The sequence below is a fragment of the Myxine glutinosa genome, chromosome 1 (assembly GCF_964187855.1).
Source record: "Myxine glutinosa chromosome 1, kmMyxGlut1.1, whole genome shotgun sequence".
Lineage (NCBI taxonomy): Eukaryota > Metazoa > Chordata > Myxini > Myxiniformes > Myxinidae > Myxine > Myxine glutinosa.
In genome coordinates, this window is record NC_136261.1 from 337,260,479 (window position 1) to 337,277,978 (window position 17,500).

General features: G+C 43.2%; 1 protein-coding gene across 2 annotated transcripts in view; it reads left to right on the forward strand.

Annotated features, from left to right (window-relative positions):
- ARHGEF39 (Rho guanine nucleotide exchange factor 39) overlaps window positions 1-17,500 on the forward strand; it is a 363,866-nt gene that overhangs the window by 312,491 nt on the left and 33,875 nt on the right. For both annotated transcript variants that reach the window (XR_013621789.1, XM_078769812.1), the window contains exons 9-11: window positions 1,783-1,871; window positions 10,241-10,340; window positions 13,332-13,441. Coding sequence is in view for 1 of the 2 variants with exons in the window: in XM_078769812.1 (XP_078625938.1) it covers window positions 1,783-1,871; window positions 10,241-10,340; window positions 13,332-13,441 (299 nt within the window). In the remaining variant the exon portion in view is untranslated. The remainder of the gene's footprint in view (window positions 1-1,782; window positions 1,872-10,240; window positions 10,341-13,331; window positions 13,442-17,500) is intronic.

The window sequence follows — 17,500 nt, forward strand, 5'->3', positions numbered from 1 at the left end:
TATCTAAAATTATATCCCCCCCCTCTATTTACATGAAATGGTTTGGTCCAAAGCGAACGGCTTGCGAGTACGGTGATAATCCCCCCCCTCTATTTACATGCAATGGTTTGGTCCAAAGCGAACGGCTTCCGGAGTTTGGTAAAGAAATCGCCATCGCGTGCACAAACGCGCAGGAAAGCGAATGAATCGCAAATTCGGTTTTATTAGTTTTAAAACATAGTTTAACGCCAACATAGTTTGCAAACGTGAAATAAATGAATACGCTCTCAAATGTGCCATCCGAGGCAGAGTGTGTCCTCCACGTTCGGCACACGCGATCGTTCGCTGCTCTCTGATTGGTTGAATCGTTTTTTGGACATAGCTCGGTAAGTAATTGTCCGATTAATATGAAACCTTGAAAAGGCACATCCTCGGGTCCCCAGCAATATACCTGGCAAGTTAAAAGTATATCGGACCCGTGGTTGTCGAGAAACAGCGGTCACAGACAAACAGACGTACAAACGTACAGAGATTACTGGAATTATAGATAGACTAGGGCATTGCCCGTACTATATCTATATCTAAAATTATATCCCCCCCCCTCTATTTACATGAAATGGTTTGGTCCAAAGCGAACGGCTTGCGAGTACGGTGACAATCCCCCCCCTCTATTTACATGCAATGGTTTGGTCCAAAGCGAACGGCTTCCGGAGTTTGGTAAAGAAATCGCCATCGCGTGCACAAACGCGCAGGAAAGCGAATGAATCGCAAATTCGGTTTTATTAGTTTTAAAACATAGTTTAACGCCAACATAGTTTGCAAACGTGAAATAAATGAATACGCTGTCAAATGTGCCATCCGAGGCAGAGTGTGTCCTCCACGTTCGGCACACGCGATCGTTCGCTGCTCTCTGATTGGTTGAATCGTTTTTTGGACATAGCTCGGTAAGTAATTGTCCGATTAATATGAAACCTTGAAAAGGCACATCCTCGGGTCCCCAGCAATATACCTGGCAAGTGAAAAGTATATCGGACCCGTGGTTGTCGAGAAACAGCGGTCACAGACAAACGTACAGACGTACAGACAGACAGACAGAGATTACTGGAATTATAGATAGATATCAGCAGGATGTCAAGGAAAAGTTAATCCTGTAGTTTGCAGTTCAAATCTGTAATCAAACTTCAGAAATCCCCATAAATGCTCCGTCTGCCTCTGGATGGCGGTCCTGACTGTGGGAATTTTATCAATCTCAGGAGAGCACAGCGGAAGTTCCTTATAGACCAGATATGTTTATTAAAAAGGCCATGTAAAAACTTATAGGTGCATTTTGGGGTAAAAGTTGTAAAGTTAAAGTAAAAGAGCTGCATGCATATACATGATGTATAAATGCTTGTTCAAAGAAATTGCCCAAAAATGGAAATTTGGTGGCCATTTTGTTTATGCTAATTCGAAGGTCAAAAACTCAAAATTTGGCTTGGGAACCGGGTTAATCGAATTCAGCATACCATAATTATGTTAAAATGTGAGGTTCCCAACTTTTACCCAAAAATGCCCCTAACATTCACATTTCTCAGAAATCCGTCTCGTCTTGTAGTTTTAAGGGCAATATTGCATGCGACATAAAACTGATCATATCTCGGTAAAATCACAGAATATGAATTGAAATAGTCCTTTGGAGAGGGTTCTTAAACTACCTGGAATTATCAATAATGTGATGCACCATGGGAAAATGAGCTGTCTGAGCTATTATTATCGAACATTTTTGGAGAAAGTGTCACTTAACTGGTTATTTTTGTGTTTTAGCTAACCTTTGATCGAGAGGATTTGCTGTTGATGTCTCACAACCAAGAGGACATCTCCGACTGGTTTGATCAACTGGATTCTTCCATCAGGTTTGCATAGTCCAGTGTGTATGCATTCCATCCTTCCGCCAGATCAGATTGCTTGTTTTGCAAATACATGATCATGGTCTTCCTGTCCAAGGCGTTTGGCTTGATTTGCTTTTCAATATCAGTCCAAACTTGGTTTAATCTTTCTATGTTGCCCTTAGTAGGTTTTATGGCCATCCCTTGCAGTGAGAGAATCCTCCAGATATTGCTGAAGCATTCTGTGAAAGAGGTAGTAAATGCATACTGCATGCTGGAAGGAATCTAACACCTATCACTGAGGGCAAGGTCAGGCATTGGCCTCTGCCAATAATTTCTCACACAAGTTCAATTCGTGATGCTTTGGAGAACGTCTGAGCACTGGAAGCATTTGTTTTTGTCCTTCCGAGCTTCTACCTCCTCATATATCACATTGAGAACAGACTTTAGAAAACCTCAGTTTACTTTTAGATGGAATACCAAGCACATTATCGGCTACAATGGGCAAATCAGCACAATTTCAGTTATGTGGTGGGGGATTGTGGGTTTCTCCTTAATGCGTGACTTTCGAAATGACGTAATCCGCCTCAGAATGTTTGGCGCACTTTCACTGAAACCCCGGCCAACAACAGTCATCGTAGCAGGTAATGTACTGTATATCATGCGTACCAGATATGGATCGTTACCTAAAATGGTTCACAAAGCTTCTAAAATAAGCTGAAAATACTTGTAAATATTCCTGAGAGAATGGGGTGTACCGCCGCATAACAAAAGATTTGGAGAATGTTCTCAGCTCCTCCAAAAAGTTTATATCTTGCAGCTCCTCCTGCAAAATCTGCCCATGATGTGGGACGGTGCAAGGCCTGTGCACGGGCATGTTCTACCTGACCTCCCCAAACATCACTGGCAGTGAGTGGACGTTGAACCTTGTGGGAATACTTCGTGTGAACATGACAGGCTTGGTGATTTATTTAATGGAGTCTGCAATCGGAAAGCCAACGTCATCATTACCAGCATTCAGGCAGACATCCCAGAGGGAGACACCGTATCTGGTTTGGTACTTCTTAACACCAATTGCTAGGTCATATTTGGGGCTTGTCAGTGCACAGAGTACGTTTAAAATGGTGATATTAACTGTTAATCATGTTTGGGAAGGGATGGCGGGCATAGGAGTGGGAAGCTGTATGGGCTGAGTGCTGTTTCAAATCTATATTTTTGTTTGGTTCCAGGGCTGCAAGAGAAATTAAACAAGATTTTCCCATCTATTCGTAAAAGGAAAAGTGTCTGTCTGTCTGTGTTTATGTTTACTACATTCACTGCCGCCGCTCGTTTGTAGTGACAGGAAATGGTACAAACTCAACACCTCTGAACCACAGATATTTCTCGTTTGTCCTTTAGCTCCATGAGTCTGATTTTCATTCAGGAACAGTGCAGTTATGGTTAACCATTTTGAAATTGCCACTCTTTATGTTCGAAAGATTATGTTTAAAAGACGATTTGAATTCCAGATTTTGCGCTAGCAACAGCAGGTTAAAAGTGTCCTGTGAGCAGAACCGAGTCAGTGTAAACACACACAGCACATGAGCAAAAGGCCTCGTTCGCATTTATGTCATTTTGAAAGTCACGTATTGTCTAGATTAGAGGAGGACTTTAGACAGAACCTAGATTAGAGGTCTAGAAGAGGACTTTAGACAGAACATTTACATCAAAATATGGTGTTCCTGTCACCCAGAGTGCACCGGGAAGTTATGTCACTTCCCCCAAAGCCGCATTCTGTCTGAAATCAAGTCCAGTGTTCTCTAATGTCTGTCAGTGGGATTGGGTTACTCATTTTCTGTTTAATAACAATATCTAACTTGTTATATTTGTAACAATACTAGCATTGATTGAAATTTGATTTTTGGTAAGTAGGAAACACAAGGCTAACCCCCGCTCTAGCAGGGAAAATGGCCTTAAAACGCCTGTTGTTGTTTGTTGTTGGTAAGTAGGAAACAACAGTTGTGGAGGTCAAGGACTGTAAGGCGGTGGTGGGATAACAAGTCACCACCCAACACAAGCCTGTGGCGTTTGTTGTACGCATGAATAAAATGAGTGAGGTTAAGCAGGGCTTGCAAGACGATAAGGTAGGGGAGTGCAGGGACAATGTTGTCCTAGAGTGCAAGAAGAGGATGAGAAACTTAATGAAATAGCCGAAGGTTTGGATGAGGAGTGGAAGACGACGTTTAGAGGAATTGCAGATGTTTTGTGTATTACAACATCAGCAAAGGGTGCATCGTCTAAGAAACCAGGCATGGAGGAAGTAACAAAGATAGTTGGTAAAATTAAGACGTTTTGGAAGACGATAGAGAAGATCAAGGATGGAGAGGGACAATCAGATGCAGTGTTGCTGCACCTGTATGGGAAAAAGAAAAAAGCAGCAAGGAGAGCTGTAGATAAGACGAGGAAAGATAGGGACGCAAATGTGTGTGACAAGTTTGTAGAGGATGGTGGGAAGAATATCATCTATAAATTGCCTCGTGACTGGGATGAGGATAGTAAGGATATGGAGGCGGAGAGGGGGATGATTAAGGATGGTGGCGGGAGGCTAGTGACAGAGATGGGGCATGGCATGGCATGGGCATGGGGCATGGGGGGCAGTATTGAAGGTATTGGAAGGATATGTTAAGGAGGAAGGAACGAATGGTGAGCTGGGGGTTTCGTGTTATGTAGAGAGGAAAGTGGAATTGGTGGAGATCACAGAAGCGAGGTGCGGACAGCAGGAAAGAAGACGAAGAAGGTAACAGCACCAGGCATTGATGAGGTATGTACAGAGATGCTAATTGTAGCAGAAGAAGTTGGAATTACTTGGATTAAGAGGCTGTTGAATGTTTGTGTGTTACGGTTAGATTCCAGTGGACAGGACTAATTGTGTAGATATGGAAGAGGATGGGCGAAGTTCAAGATCTGGGGAAATAGAGGCATTATGGCCCAACGTCATGCCATGAAGGTACTGAAGAGGATTATGGATGAGAGGATAAAGAAGAGGGTGGAGATGGAGATTGGCCAAGAGCATCAGGGAGTGTAGAAAGGGTAAGGGGGTGATGACAGATGGGAATATCAAGACAACTGGTGGAGAAGAGGTTGGAGGTGAAAGGTGAAATAGCATTGGAATTTGTGGACCTGGAGAAGGCCTATGACACTGTCCTGAGAAAGATGGTGATGGCAACACTGAGATTAATGGGAGTGCCCAAAGCAGAAGTTAGGTTGGTGGAAGGGATGTACAAGGGAATGGAGGGAAGAGTTTGGGTTGTCCTTGGATGTCGGAGGAGGTCAGTGTGACCATCGTTTGAGGCAGGAAATCCCTCTCAGCCCACTCATGTTTATCATGGTGTTGTAGCTGGTAAGCAGGAAGGTAAACATGAAATATATTCTGGAGAGGATATTGTATGCGGACAATCTGACCGTTGTGGCAGAGAGTAAGCAGGAGATGTTGGCACTGACAGAGAGATAACAACAGAGGCTGCAGGTCTATGAGAACAACTAGGTAAGGAACAACTAGCAGGAGTGAAGAGCTTTTCGCTAGGAATAAGGATGAATTAAGGGAGAAGATTGGTGTGCAAGTAAGCTTGGCAGGGAGATTGGTGAAATGCCGGCTGAGATAGGCTGGACACTTAGGCAGATGGCAGAAGAGAGAATGGCAAAGAGATGGATAGGTTAAGGGAGTAGGAGGAAAAGAGGTAGACCATGGTTGAGATGGAGGATTGTGTGAGGAGGGATATCAGTAAGGTGGGGTGGTTGGAGAGTGGAGAGCGTTGGCCGAGGAGAGAGGGGAGTGGAGGAGTATCGTGGTCAAGGCAGGGCAGAAGCTTTGTGCCATCGGACCTAAGCCCTTATTTTTAATGTTTTATCGAGTTTGTCCCTATTTTTACACTTTTATTTAACTTCATCTGAACTTTGTTTATTTGTCGCTGTTCAAATATTTGAGCCGTTCGTTTTCTAGGTTCCATACGTCCTAGAGAGCTGAAATTTGGCCCACGGTTCTCTTTTCTGGTACATTTTCATCTATCAAAATTTAATTTAAAAAATAACATAAAAAATTGGTTTAAAACTTTTTTAAAATAAAAGTGTGTAGCCCTAAAACATTTTTTCGTTTACTTGTATTACACACTTTTATTTAACTTCATCTGAACTTTGTTTGTTTGTCCCTGTTCAAATATTTGAGCCGTTCGTTTTCTAGGTTCCATGTGTCCAAGAGAGCTGAAATTTGGTCCACAGTCCTCTTTTCTGGTACATTTTCATCCATAAAAATTTAATTTTAAAAAATGGGTTTAAAACTTCTTTTTTTTCAATAAAAGTGTGTAGCCCTGAAACATTTTTTCGTTTACTTGTATTACACACTTTTATTTAACTTCATCTGAACTTTGTTTGTTTGTCCCTGTTCAAATATTTGAGCCGTTCGTTTTCTAGGTTCCATGCGTCCAAGAGAGCTGAAATTTGGTCCACAGTCCTCCTTTCTGGTACATTTTCATCCATCAAAATGTAATTTTAAAAAAGGAAAAAAAAAAATTACAACTTAAAAAAATAAGATAAAAGTGTGTAGCCCTAAAACATGTTTTTTCGTTTACTTGTTAATCTTTAGGGCAATACGTTTGCTGGATGCCATAACTTGGCAGTTTTTTCCATGATCAGTTTTGTATTGTTTTATTTTTCTACATTGAGCCAAGGCTCACATGTTTATCACATGTTTAACACGTACATATTATCACATGAATTGCAAGAACATTTGGAGAGCATGATCAAACACGTGGTATATGGAATTTGAACCTGTGTGTCCCTGCATCTTGGAGTCAATGGGTTATATGACACCAACAGGCCAATCCAAATTATGCTGTTTTGATTTCTGCTGTCTCATTAATGAGATCTGTCCTTACCTGGTTTCTTACACTTGGTATATTAATTTCGTACGTGTCTGTAAGATTTATTCAACTTAATGTTTAATAATTGTTGCACACAATCTCACTGCTGCCACTTTCCATTCCTCATTGAACATGTTTGAGGATGAAAAAAAGGCTTAAGAAAGATAATGTGCACAATTTGTGACTCGCACAAACTTATTCACTTAGATGAGGTTCTGTGAAGTGGTTTGACCAAAGTGCCTGGCAGATATAACCACAGCGTCAAGGATTACGGGCTTAGCCTCTTCACATTAAAATGCAAGCTTAGGCTGTCTTTCATCCTGCATGGATATTCTTGCAAATTACTGTGAAGTTTTTCGGTGACATCTCGGTGTGCAATTCCAGCCCTCAATTTGTGCCCAGCAATTGGTGTTCCCCTTTGGTTGAAACATCTCAACAAAGCCCTTAAGCAAGGCAAAGCATGTTGTTTTTTGTTGTTTTTTGCTCTGGTTTCTTCGTGCATTAACATATTGTTGGTGATGGATGCTAGTTGCAGCTAGCGAGCTATTGCAGTACCGAATTCAGGGATTTAGACATTGTTGTCGAAGCTAAGCATATAGGCACTATCACATTTGCAAGCTTATTTGTTATGGAGATGCATAATATAACTTACAAGTGCTGAAACCAACTGCAGTAATGAAGGAGAGCGGCACTCGGTATAGCGTATACCTCCGTCAGGCTAAGCGTTTTGTATCCCACTTCGCCAAGTTTTGTCATAATCCATCCACAACTTTTTGAAATATCGTGCTATACTGTATATCGTTTTTGGCCCCATTTCTCAATTGGGAACAATTACTTAAGATGAGGAAATCCTCGTATCCGGATCTGGATCTTCACCAACATTTAATTAATTTGTCTTTTTGAACACACCAAACATGTCCACCGAGTTTTGTCATAATCCGTCCACAACTTTTTAAAATATCGTACTATATATCGTTTTGGCCCCATCTCTCAAAAGTGAAGAATCACTTAAATTGAGAAATCCTCATATCCAGATCTGGATATTCACCAATATCGAATTAATTTGTCTTTTTAACACATCGATCCTGTCGACCAATTTTTGTCATAATCCGTCCACAACTTTTTGAAATATAGTACTATACATCGTTTTTGGCCCCATCTCCCAATTGTGAACAATCACTTAAAATTAAGAAATCCTCATAGCCGCATCTGGATCTTCACCAAAATCGAATCAGTTTGTGTTTTTAACACACCCATCCTGTCCACTAAGTTTTGGTCCGATCCATCCACAACTTTTTGAGATATCCCTCTCACAGACAGACAGGCAGACTCATCTGGGTGAAAATATAACCTCAGTCCACCTTTGGTGGCAGAGGTAACAACACCCAGAGATTCAAGCATGCTTTTTGTTTTGTTCCATGTCTGCTTTTACTTCGGTGTAGTAAATGCTCCTTGAACCCACCTACAATCGGCTCAAGACGCACGGACAAATGCAACCTGACGTGCCCTAAAATTAACTACCAATCTTGAGAAATAGATCCTGATGCTGTTTTCTAGTCGTGGGGCAATGCAATTATTGTATTCACTTAAAATCGTGTCAGCCTCGTCAGAACGCTCGGCAGCAGGACCTATGTGTAATGGATGGCTTTGTTAAAGTTTGATCAGATTGGATGGCGTGTTCACAGAGGCCATTTCCTCGTGGTCCTCGGGGGACCTCAGCCGTTCCCCTAGCTAAGGGACAGTGGGGTAAATTCTTCTTCGTCCATTCAGCCCGTTGTAGTCTTTGATTTAGAGTGCATGCCCGTGCTAAGAATTTTCTGCAGCTGAAACTAGCAGAGTTGCTGGTGGTGAACCATGGGAAGGACCCAGGTGGTGCACCGTAAAAAAAGCGATAAGGGTCGGGTAAAAAAAAGTGCTGGTAGAACTCACAAGGGCCTGATACCCCCCCTGGCCTCAGAGGGACACAGCGAGGCTCTGACAGACTGGCCAAGTCTTTTGCCCCTTGTGCTAGTCCCTGTATCTACAAACCCCTGTAGTTATTACCTCTGTAGTAAACGGGCCAAATTGTCGATATTCTTTTGAGGTAAAGCATTTCCAAAGAGTTTCTCATGTTTGAGCATGTAGGAATAGCAAGGGCAGAAAGGCCTTGGTGGCAGGTGAGATAGCTTGGTTTGTTAGTGTGTCAAAGAAACAGACGATTGACTTGTAGATGAGTCGACCATGTGTGTGTGGGTTTATATGGGATGGTGGTGCTGATCATTTTATAAATGGCTGGGATGTAATTGAATAGTTTCGAGTTCTCTTCATGTCCAGCTGGCACCACAATCTCCTCTTTGAGCATTCTCCACTGGTCAAAAATATTGGTTGGCATGTATACCTACTTCTACTGTTGTGTTGTGCATGCGCTCGTGCATTTCTGTTCACGTGCGTGGGAGAAGCAGGGCTAGTATGGGAATGAGGTTCAGCTTGCTGCTGACAACCTTCGGACTCCTTAATTGTATCCCACAAGGCAGCGATGGAGCCTTGGGGGCCGTTGAGCGTGAAGGCCGCAGATAATGGCTCGTTAGGGGGGCTTCTCAAGCCCCTGTGGCCTGCCTGTAATTAGTTTGTTATCCAAGCAAGTGTCACAGAGTCCCAAGTCAGGTCCACACCATCCTTTGATCTTCGGGTTAGATTGATGGCTTGCACAAGCAAGATTTTTGGAATCCTCCCAGGGAAAGGGTCATGTGCAATGTGAAGCGTGTGGCTAAAATGCTTCTTTCCTTGCTCCCCTTCTCCCCAACCCCACCCCAAATACAACTGTTTTGTCTATCCTCCATCCCTTTCCCCTTCCCCCCATCTTCAATGGCACCTATCATTTGTTAAGGTAGAGCTGGCATTGCGTTTTCTTACCGGAGCAGATTCCTCACCTTTACGAGTCCTCTTTGGTGCTTCTGGCAGGTGTTTGCGTAGCAGGATGCACTCTTGTTAGTGCAACACCAGCCTCGCTGTCCATACTAAATCCAGAGAGCACTGTAAATATATGCTCTTCAACATACAGAAGGGGAAGGTCATTGCCAAGGAGAGTATGTGTTTGTTCAATGTAATGGGTTGTAAAGCTGGCTGTGAGGAAAGTAAGTTGTCTTTGTGAGATGGATTCTTTGGCTCTAAAAGCATCCATCTTCTTCCAACAGTTCAAACGCCACAATATTGATTTTTCTTGTCCCTCTTGATTGTTGAGAGATTATTCGTGTTGGGCTTTTGTCCACCGGGGCCTGCATTCTTGATGAAGTGAAAGGCCGCAGGATTTGGAGGAAACTTTGGGGAAACCTATTTCGTTCATAAAGTATTCCAGCGAGAAGATTGTCTTCAGAAACTTTATGAATGCCGATGAGGAGCTCTGTGTGAGGTTTGTGGGAAGTAAATGTGTTGGTGCTGTCTTTTGAGGTGCTCGATATAATAATGGCAATAATAAATGGAAGTGGCAACATTAAATTGAACAAATGTTTGTACTCGATTCAGACAATGCACACCTGAAGCAACAGGGACGTACCAGACGAAGGACTCGGACAAGGCATTTGAAGATGAAGAATCTCTTCCTCGCATCCGAAAGAGAAGTTGGGTCGGTAATTTTTTTATGAACTACTTTGTTTTTTGTGCATGCTTATTGTATGCGTGCATTTATTTATTACTAGCAACGGTACCCGCCCTATGGGCGGGGCTTCAATTGGGAGGCCCAAATGAAAAGGCAAAATATCAGAAATTGAAGGCTTTTTATTTTAAACGATTTATATAAACATCCGTTAAATCATATCACACGCAAATCATCAAAATCTAAACAGTATTTGTAGAATTTCAATAAAAGCCACATCACTGTTCATATCGGTAAATATAATTCCATCGTGTTTGGAAAAACTGCAAAATTGGAAGAAAAAAATTTGGAAAAAAATTGGAAAAACAATATAGCCTATTTTACTCCCAGGGGTCCCAGGATTACCCACCCAAAATATCGTTGCGATCGGTTCAGCCGTTTTTGCGGTACCTGGGAACACCGACAGACATTTGGTGAATTCTAGTAAGACTCATAATAATTAAATTAGATATAAATTGGCTGAAGAAAGAGTAAATGTAGTTTTGCTTTTCAAAGGCCTTGACAGAAAAGGATCCTGAGGTTGCTTCGATCGCTTCCCAGCTTACCTCAAACAGAAAAATCTCTCACAAAACTAGACAGTTACGGCAGTGGAACGGAACATAAAGAACAATTACCTTTTCTTTTTAAACAATCGACTTTGTCTGCAAAGTTGCCTCCCCCAACTTCAGAACCTTTTTCCCTTTGGGCATACAGCGAGTTTGTTACCCACATCAGCTGTTCCTAATAAAATGACCGACCATCCCGGGACCCCTGCTCCACCGAACCCCTTGTGTGGGTCCGGCAATCAATTAGTGACAAGTTCCACAGCCTCGGCCTGAGTTGGGAAGGTGCTAAAGTTGAGTCTGCGACCAAAGCGGCCGTAAAACCGTGGCGATATCGTGGCTCTCCATCGTCCCCCACCGGTTGTGCCAGATTTATAAAGCAGCAGGGTGTAATCACAATCTGATGGATGGTAAGCAAAGCCGCCGGGGCGACTCTTCATTATGGCCTCAAGAAGTGGGGCAGCGGGCAGCCCCTTTGCTCGTGAATAATGCCCAAGCTGGTAGTGCATCGTGCATGCTTTATTGGCTGCCAGACTGAAGCCTAATTAGGGATGTAGACAAACATATTCTACACTTAGTTCCTAATTTGTATTTGTTTAGCTGCGGGAACTGTTATGGCCCATCTGTTGAGCACGCCTTGTGATGCATAAATCAGTTTTGATCACTAACGAAAGGGTAATCCTAATACCCCAATTGCATTACACAACCAAGTGAGCACACATGTGATTGCTGCAGTCATCACGTTACTGCTGTATTTCCTTGGAATTAGGGTTGAAATAGTTGTTTTCTTCGGTAACTTTTATCCTTTTGTGATTTTAAAATCTTTACCTTTGCTGTTAATGGTACGTCCCATTTGGGATTGCCAGCCATCGTTGTCATACCATCAGGATACACTATATGGAAACCACATTTCGAGGCCATTTTTCCCCACAGAGCAGGGGTTGGCCTTTTTGGGAACCGTGGTCCCCTTTTTTGGGCACCGTGATCCCCTTTTTTGGGAACTGTGGTCCCCTTTTTTGGGCACCGTGATCCCCTTTTTTGGGGCACCGTGGTCCCCTTTTTTGGGAACCGTGATCCCCTTTTTTGGGAACTGTGGTCCCCTTTTTTGGGCACCGTGGTCCCCTTTTTTGGGAACCGTGGTCCCCTTTTTGGGGAACTGTGGTCCCCTTTTTTGGGCACCATGGTCCCCTTTTTTGGAACCGTGGTCCCATTTTTTGTGCGCCATGGTCCCCTTTTTTGGACACCGTGGTCCCCTTTTTTGGACACCGTGGTCCCCTTTTTGGGGAACCGTTGTCCCCCTTTTTGAAGCAATGTTTTATGGCCTGATGCCCTTCCTGCCACCAATGCTGTTCGTCGCCTTTTGTGACACACAGGGAATTACCAGTGAACTGGTACTCAATTTGACGACCTCGGAAGAATGACAGGCTGAGTCGACCACCCTGGCAATAATTCAGCGATCAATCAGGATTCGAACCCAGGATCCTAGCATCCTAAGCCGGCACCCCAACTGCTAAGCCAACACCAGGCTTCGGATGCACTATTTGACACAGCAAAAAATTTCTCTACTGTCCCGTAACCAATAGAAGTCAACCGTTCAATTTAAACTAGTTAGTTTACACAAAAGTTACACAGCATGCTCACTTTGCAGCCCATCCCTGGTATTCCCTGAACCTCGATCTCCATCACATTTCTGGGTTCCAGTGTTAACTCCTTCCCAAAGAAATCCCGCCCGTTCTCCCCTTACACCAGAACATCATATTGTGATTTGACTGGGCTGTGTAAATCTAACCAAACATAGAGTTCCACAGTTGAGCATATCGGAAGCGAATGCTTGATCGCCAAAAGTCATCTCATGCAAGGAGCATACTGGATGTGAGGCAAATCTGTACACAAATTCAACTGCATACAACGATGTACTTTTGAATTATCGACAGACAGAGAGATTCGAGGGACCAACATAAAATGACTTCCAACGGAGAAGTCTCATCGATCTCATTCTTTCATGTGCAGCACAAGGCTGCGGGGTACCATCATTGGCTGAGGGTGCGGCAGTGCCGCTGATGAATTGCCCTCTGTAGGTTAGGGCAGTAATTTGGAATTTCTGTGGAATCTTTAACGTCCACCACCTATTTCCGGTAGATGGGACACCCCGTTTGGTGTCCATCCGAGGGACGGCACACACATTGATGAACCACCCTGTCTGTGAAAAACCCGGGTGACAGATTATAGCTGGGCCGAGATTCATACTCAGGCTGGATAGCTTAGAAGTGAGTGTATGTACTTATAGGCCATCCTGCCAGCCCATGCTATGAATAAGAATTTTGCATAAATGGTACAGCGAAAACCATCACAACCCATACACTAACCACCCTAACTCTTCTTGATCCCCCACTGCCCCCCACATTTCTGGCATGGTCAGCATGAAGATTCTGAACCTGCTGGCCCAACTTACTTGCCTCAAAGCTCCGGCGTTCCTGGTGAAAATTCCGGCCCAAAGAAGAAGGCACAGAAAACGAATCCCACTGGCAGGTAACCTGAATGATTCTCTCAAGGCAGATTGCCTCCAGCCTTCATTAAAATCGCATCAATCAGCACCTTCATTATAGGCTGAACAATCTGTTGCACCACAGGAAGAAAAGTGTCAACTCTATATGATGCATGCTCTTCAAAACGAGAGAACGTATGGGGTGCTACATACTGGAGGCACTCTTTGTCCAAAAGTGACGCATTGAATTCTGTTAAACGAGCGAATGAAAGGTTGATGCTTTGTTGTTTCCTCCATTCGAATACTTTCTTCTATGAAGTTGCGGCTTTGCTAAGCCACCACTTGTAAACCGGCTTTTATTGTCAAAGGTGAAGAAAGCCCTCAAATATGCCTTCAAGAATGTTTTGCAACACCTATCATCCAGCAGCATCGTTGCCTGCTTTTAATAATTCGGTCAGCCTTTTCATTTGTCATTCTGTTGCAAAGTTATATTCACACTTTTTCATTCCAACCATCACTACTTTTTGAGGCTTTTGATGTGCTTCAGATGTGTCTGATGTGAAAAGCATAAGGCTTTGGAATTCTTCTTTTTTTTTTACCCCATGTGTTTGTTGTGACAGCTTCCTTCACTGTATGATTGTGCATGCGTTCACTTAATTTGGGCACAATGCATGCAGGTGCAACCTGCTATCTATAACTTACGCAAAGACAAAACAGACTGGTTTCAAGAATACACACAAATGCTGCAGAAAGGTCGGCCAGACAGAGAGACGGCTTCGCGCCACCAAATCAAAGACGTGTTCGATACAGGAAAAAAAGTTCCGACACACAACCGAGTCTCTTGGAAAGTCTATCTGCTCTTGCAGACAAAGTCTTGTCAAGGATATCCTATATTTTGGCACACCAAGATTGATCGACACTTCATTGGTGTAAATGGGAACCTGGTGATACACGAATGGGTACAAGGACAGTGAGAACCATAGAGTTGAAAGAACACCTTGCAGCCTTGAGAAAAAGTTTTCCACGTTTTCAAACATGATCCATATATATATATATATTGCATTATATATATATATATAAGGGCCAGTCAACAAGTAACCTTGAAATGGCGATATAAATTCGAGAATGTAATGTGTGTAGTTATAGACGATATATGTTATATCTATGGGTAAGAGTCATGATTTGCCTGTTTTAGATCTGGCAACATTGAGCATATGACGTCAGTAGAGCAGTTCCAAGATGGCGGCTCCCTTATAAGCATGCACCAGGGAAGAGCAACGTTCTGTCATCCGTTTCTTGGGAAGTTAGGGTGTGAATCCCAGTGAAATCCATCACAGAATGAAAATGCAATATGGTGACACATGTTTATAGCTGCAGCAGGGAAACTCTGATGTGTTTAAAAGTGGAGTGTCCAGTGTGGCGACTGTGACTGCTCGCTCGGGCTGGCTTCACACAGCCGACACACCAGAAATGGTTGCAGGAGTTGAGCGCGTGCTAAGGGAAAACCGTCGCATTACGCTGGATGAAGTGGTCTTTGAATTGAACATTAGCCATGGTTCAGCACACCATATCATTCACAACGTGCTGGGGTTCCGCAAAGTGTCTGCAATGTGGGTGCCGAGACAACTCGCACCCGAACTGAAAAAACGGCGAGTGGACGTATGTGAAGAACTTCTGCAACGTTACGAAACAGAAGGCGACGCTTTCTTACAGTGCGTAGTGACGGGATGAAAGCTGGGTCCACTACTTTCAGCCAGAAACGAAGAGGGCAAGCAAAGAGTGGCGCCATTCAACTTCACCAAAGCCAAAAAAATTCCGCACACAGCCGACCGCTAGAAAAGTGATGCTGACGCTCTTCTGGGATAGCCGAGGTCCACTTGTGGAGCATTACATGCTCAGAGGGACCACAGTCACCAGTGCATCATACTGCGACCTCCTTAAAAATAATCTGAAACAAGCAATCAGATCAAAACGTCGTGGACCACTCACTAAGGTGTTTTCCTGCAGCATGACAATGCACGGCCCCATGTTGCCCGCGCTACAGCTGCAACAATTGAGGACCTGCATTTTGAGTGCCTTCCTCATCCACCCTACTTGCCAGACCTCGCCCCTTCGGATTACCACATCTTTGGGCCACTTAAAGAGGAGCTTGGTGGAACCACTTTCCGATCCGACGAATAGGTCCAAGAGGCGGTGCATGAATGGCTACACAAGCAGCCAAAATGTTTTCTTTCTAGAGGAATCCAGGCCTTAGTAAAGCGCTGGAAAAAATGCATTGAACGCAATGGAGATTACGTTGAAAAATAACACAGTTGTTACACACGTACATTCAATAAACAAGTTGTGAAAAATATTTTAGGTTACTTATTGACTGCCCCTCGTGTGTGTGTATGTATATATATAATATATGTATGTATATATATATATATATATATATATATATATATATATATATATATATATATATGTATATATGTGTATATATATATATATATATATATATATATGTGTATATATATATATATATATATGTGTATATATATATATATATATATATATATATATATATATATATATATATATATATACACACATACATATGTATATATATATACAGACTTGGCATTTAATATAGAATTTTTTTTTTGTGGGGGTGAACTTACTTTTCAAGATGTCTTAGAACCAAAAGTTCATTGGAATTATGTTGAAATTATTCTAGATTTTGTTAATGTGACCTTTAAAAGAAACAAAAACCACATTTGGCATTTCGAAACAAATAAATTGATCCTTGAAAGTGATGTAAACTGATATCGAACTCAATTCATGGACAGTACTGTGTTAAACTTATGTACGTTTTCCAGAAGTATCTCTTTATTTTGCACATTAGCCAAAAATATTTTTTTAACAAAAACAAAAGTTAAATTACGACTGGGATTACGGACAGTAAAATTAGAGTTCAGTACTTCGTGTAACCCCCACGAGCATTCAGGAGAGCACGTACACGTTGAAGCATGCTGTTCACGAGATTTGCCAAGGTTTGGACAGGAATTGCTTGCCATGCAGTGACAATAGCCTGCTGCAATTCATGCACAGAGGTCGGCTGCTGGTCCAAGTGGTCGATTTGACGCGTTAATTCTGCCCACAAGTTCTCTATCGGATTCATATCCGGGGACATGGCAGGCCACTCCATATGCTCTACACCACGGTCAGCAAGAAAGTGTTGGATCATGCGAGCACGATGAGGCCGTGCATTGTCATCTTGGAAGACAAAGTTTCCTCGAAAGGCTGCATGAGCAAATGGAAGCAATGTTTCTTCCAGAATGGCCCTGTGCTTGAACTGGTTCAGGTTTCCATTCAGAACAACCAGGTCAGTTTTTCCCCCTGCATGTAAAGCAGCCCAAACGGTCACCCCACCACCTCCAGCTTGGACTCTTGGCACTATACAATCTTTGTTGTCGGCTTCATGCACTTGTCTGCACACTCGGACGCGACCATCTTGACGATAGACCAGAAATCTAGACTCGTCACTGAAGATCACGTGATTACAGTGTCCTGGCTGCCATTGACGGTGCTCTCTGGCCCACTGCAATCGGCGCTGGCGGTGTTGTCTGGTCAGGCATGGCTTTCTCAGGGGACGCCTGGCACGATAGCCTGCTTGAACCAGTCGTTGATTGACTAGCCTTCTGGATACAGGCACATTTGTCAGTTGCTGCCACTCAGCCCTAAGCCGATTAGCTGACTTGGTACGGCCATTGCGGACTAACCGGTGCAGCTGTCGATCATCCCTCCTTGTGGTTCTGCGAGGACGTCCTGGCCTCGGTATTGGAGTAGGGACACCCTTCTGAGCATTTCATTTCAGGATCTTTGACACCTGACCGTGAGTGATGCCATACTGCCGAGAAATAGCACGCTGTTTCATGCCGTAATTTCGTAAAGCCACCACTCCATGAATAACAGCATTGTCGAGTTGACGGACCATCTCCACAGGAAGCGGCAATAACTTTTGGAGACGTGCAGCAGTTGTTTTCCACTAATACAGAATGCAACAACCCTTGTATACCCGACTGTGAAGCCATTCATCAAATGCACCTGTCCGTACATTT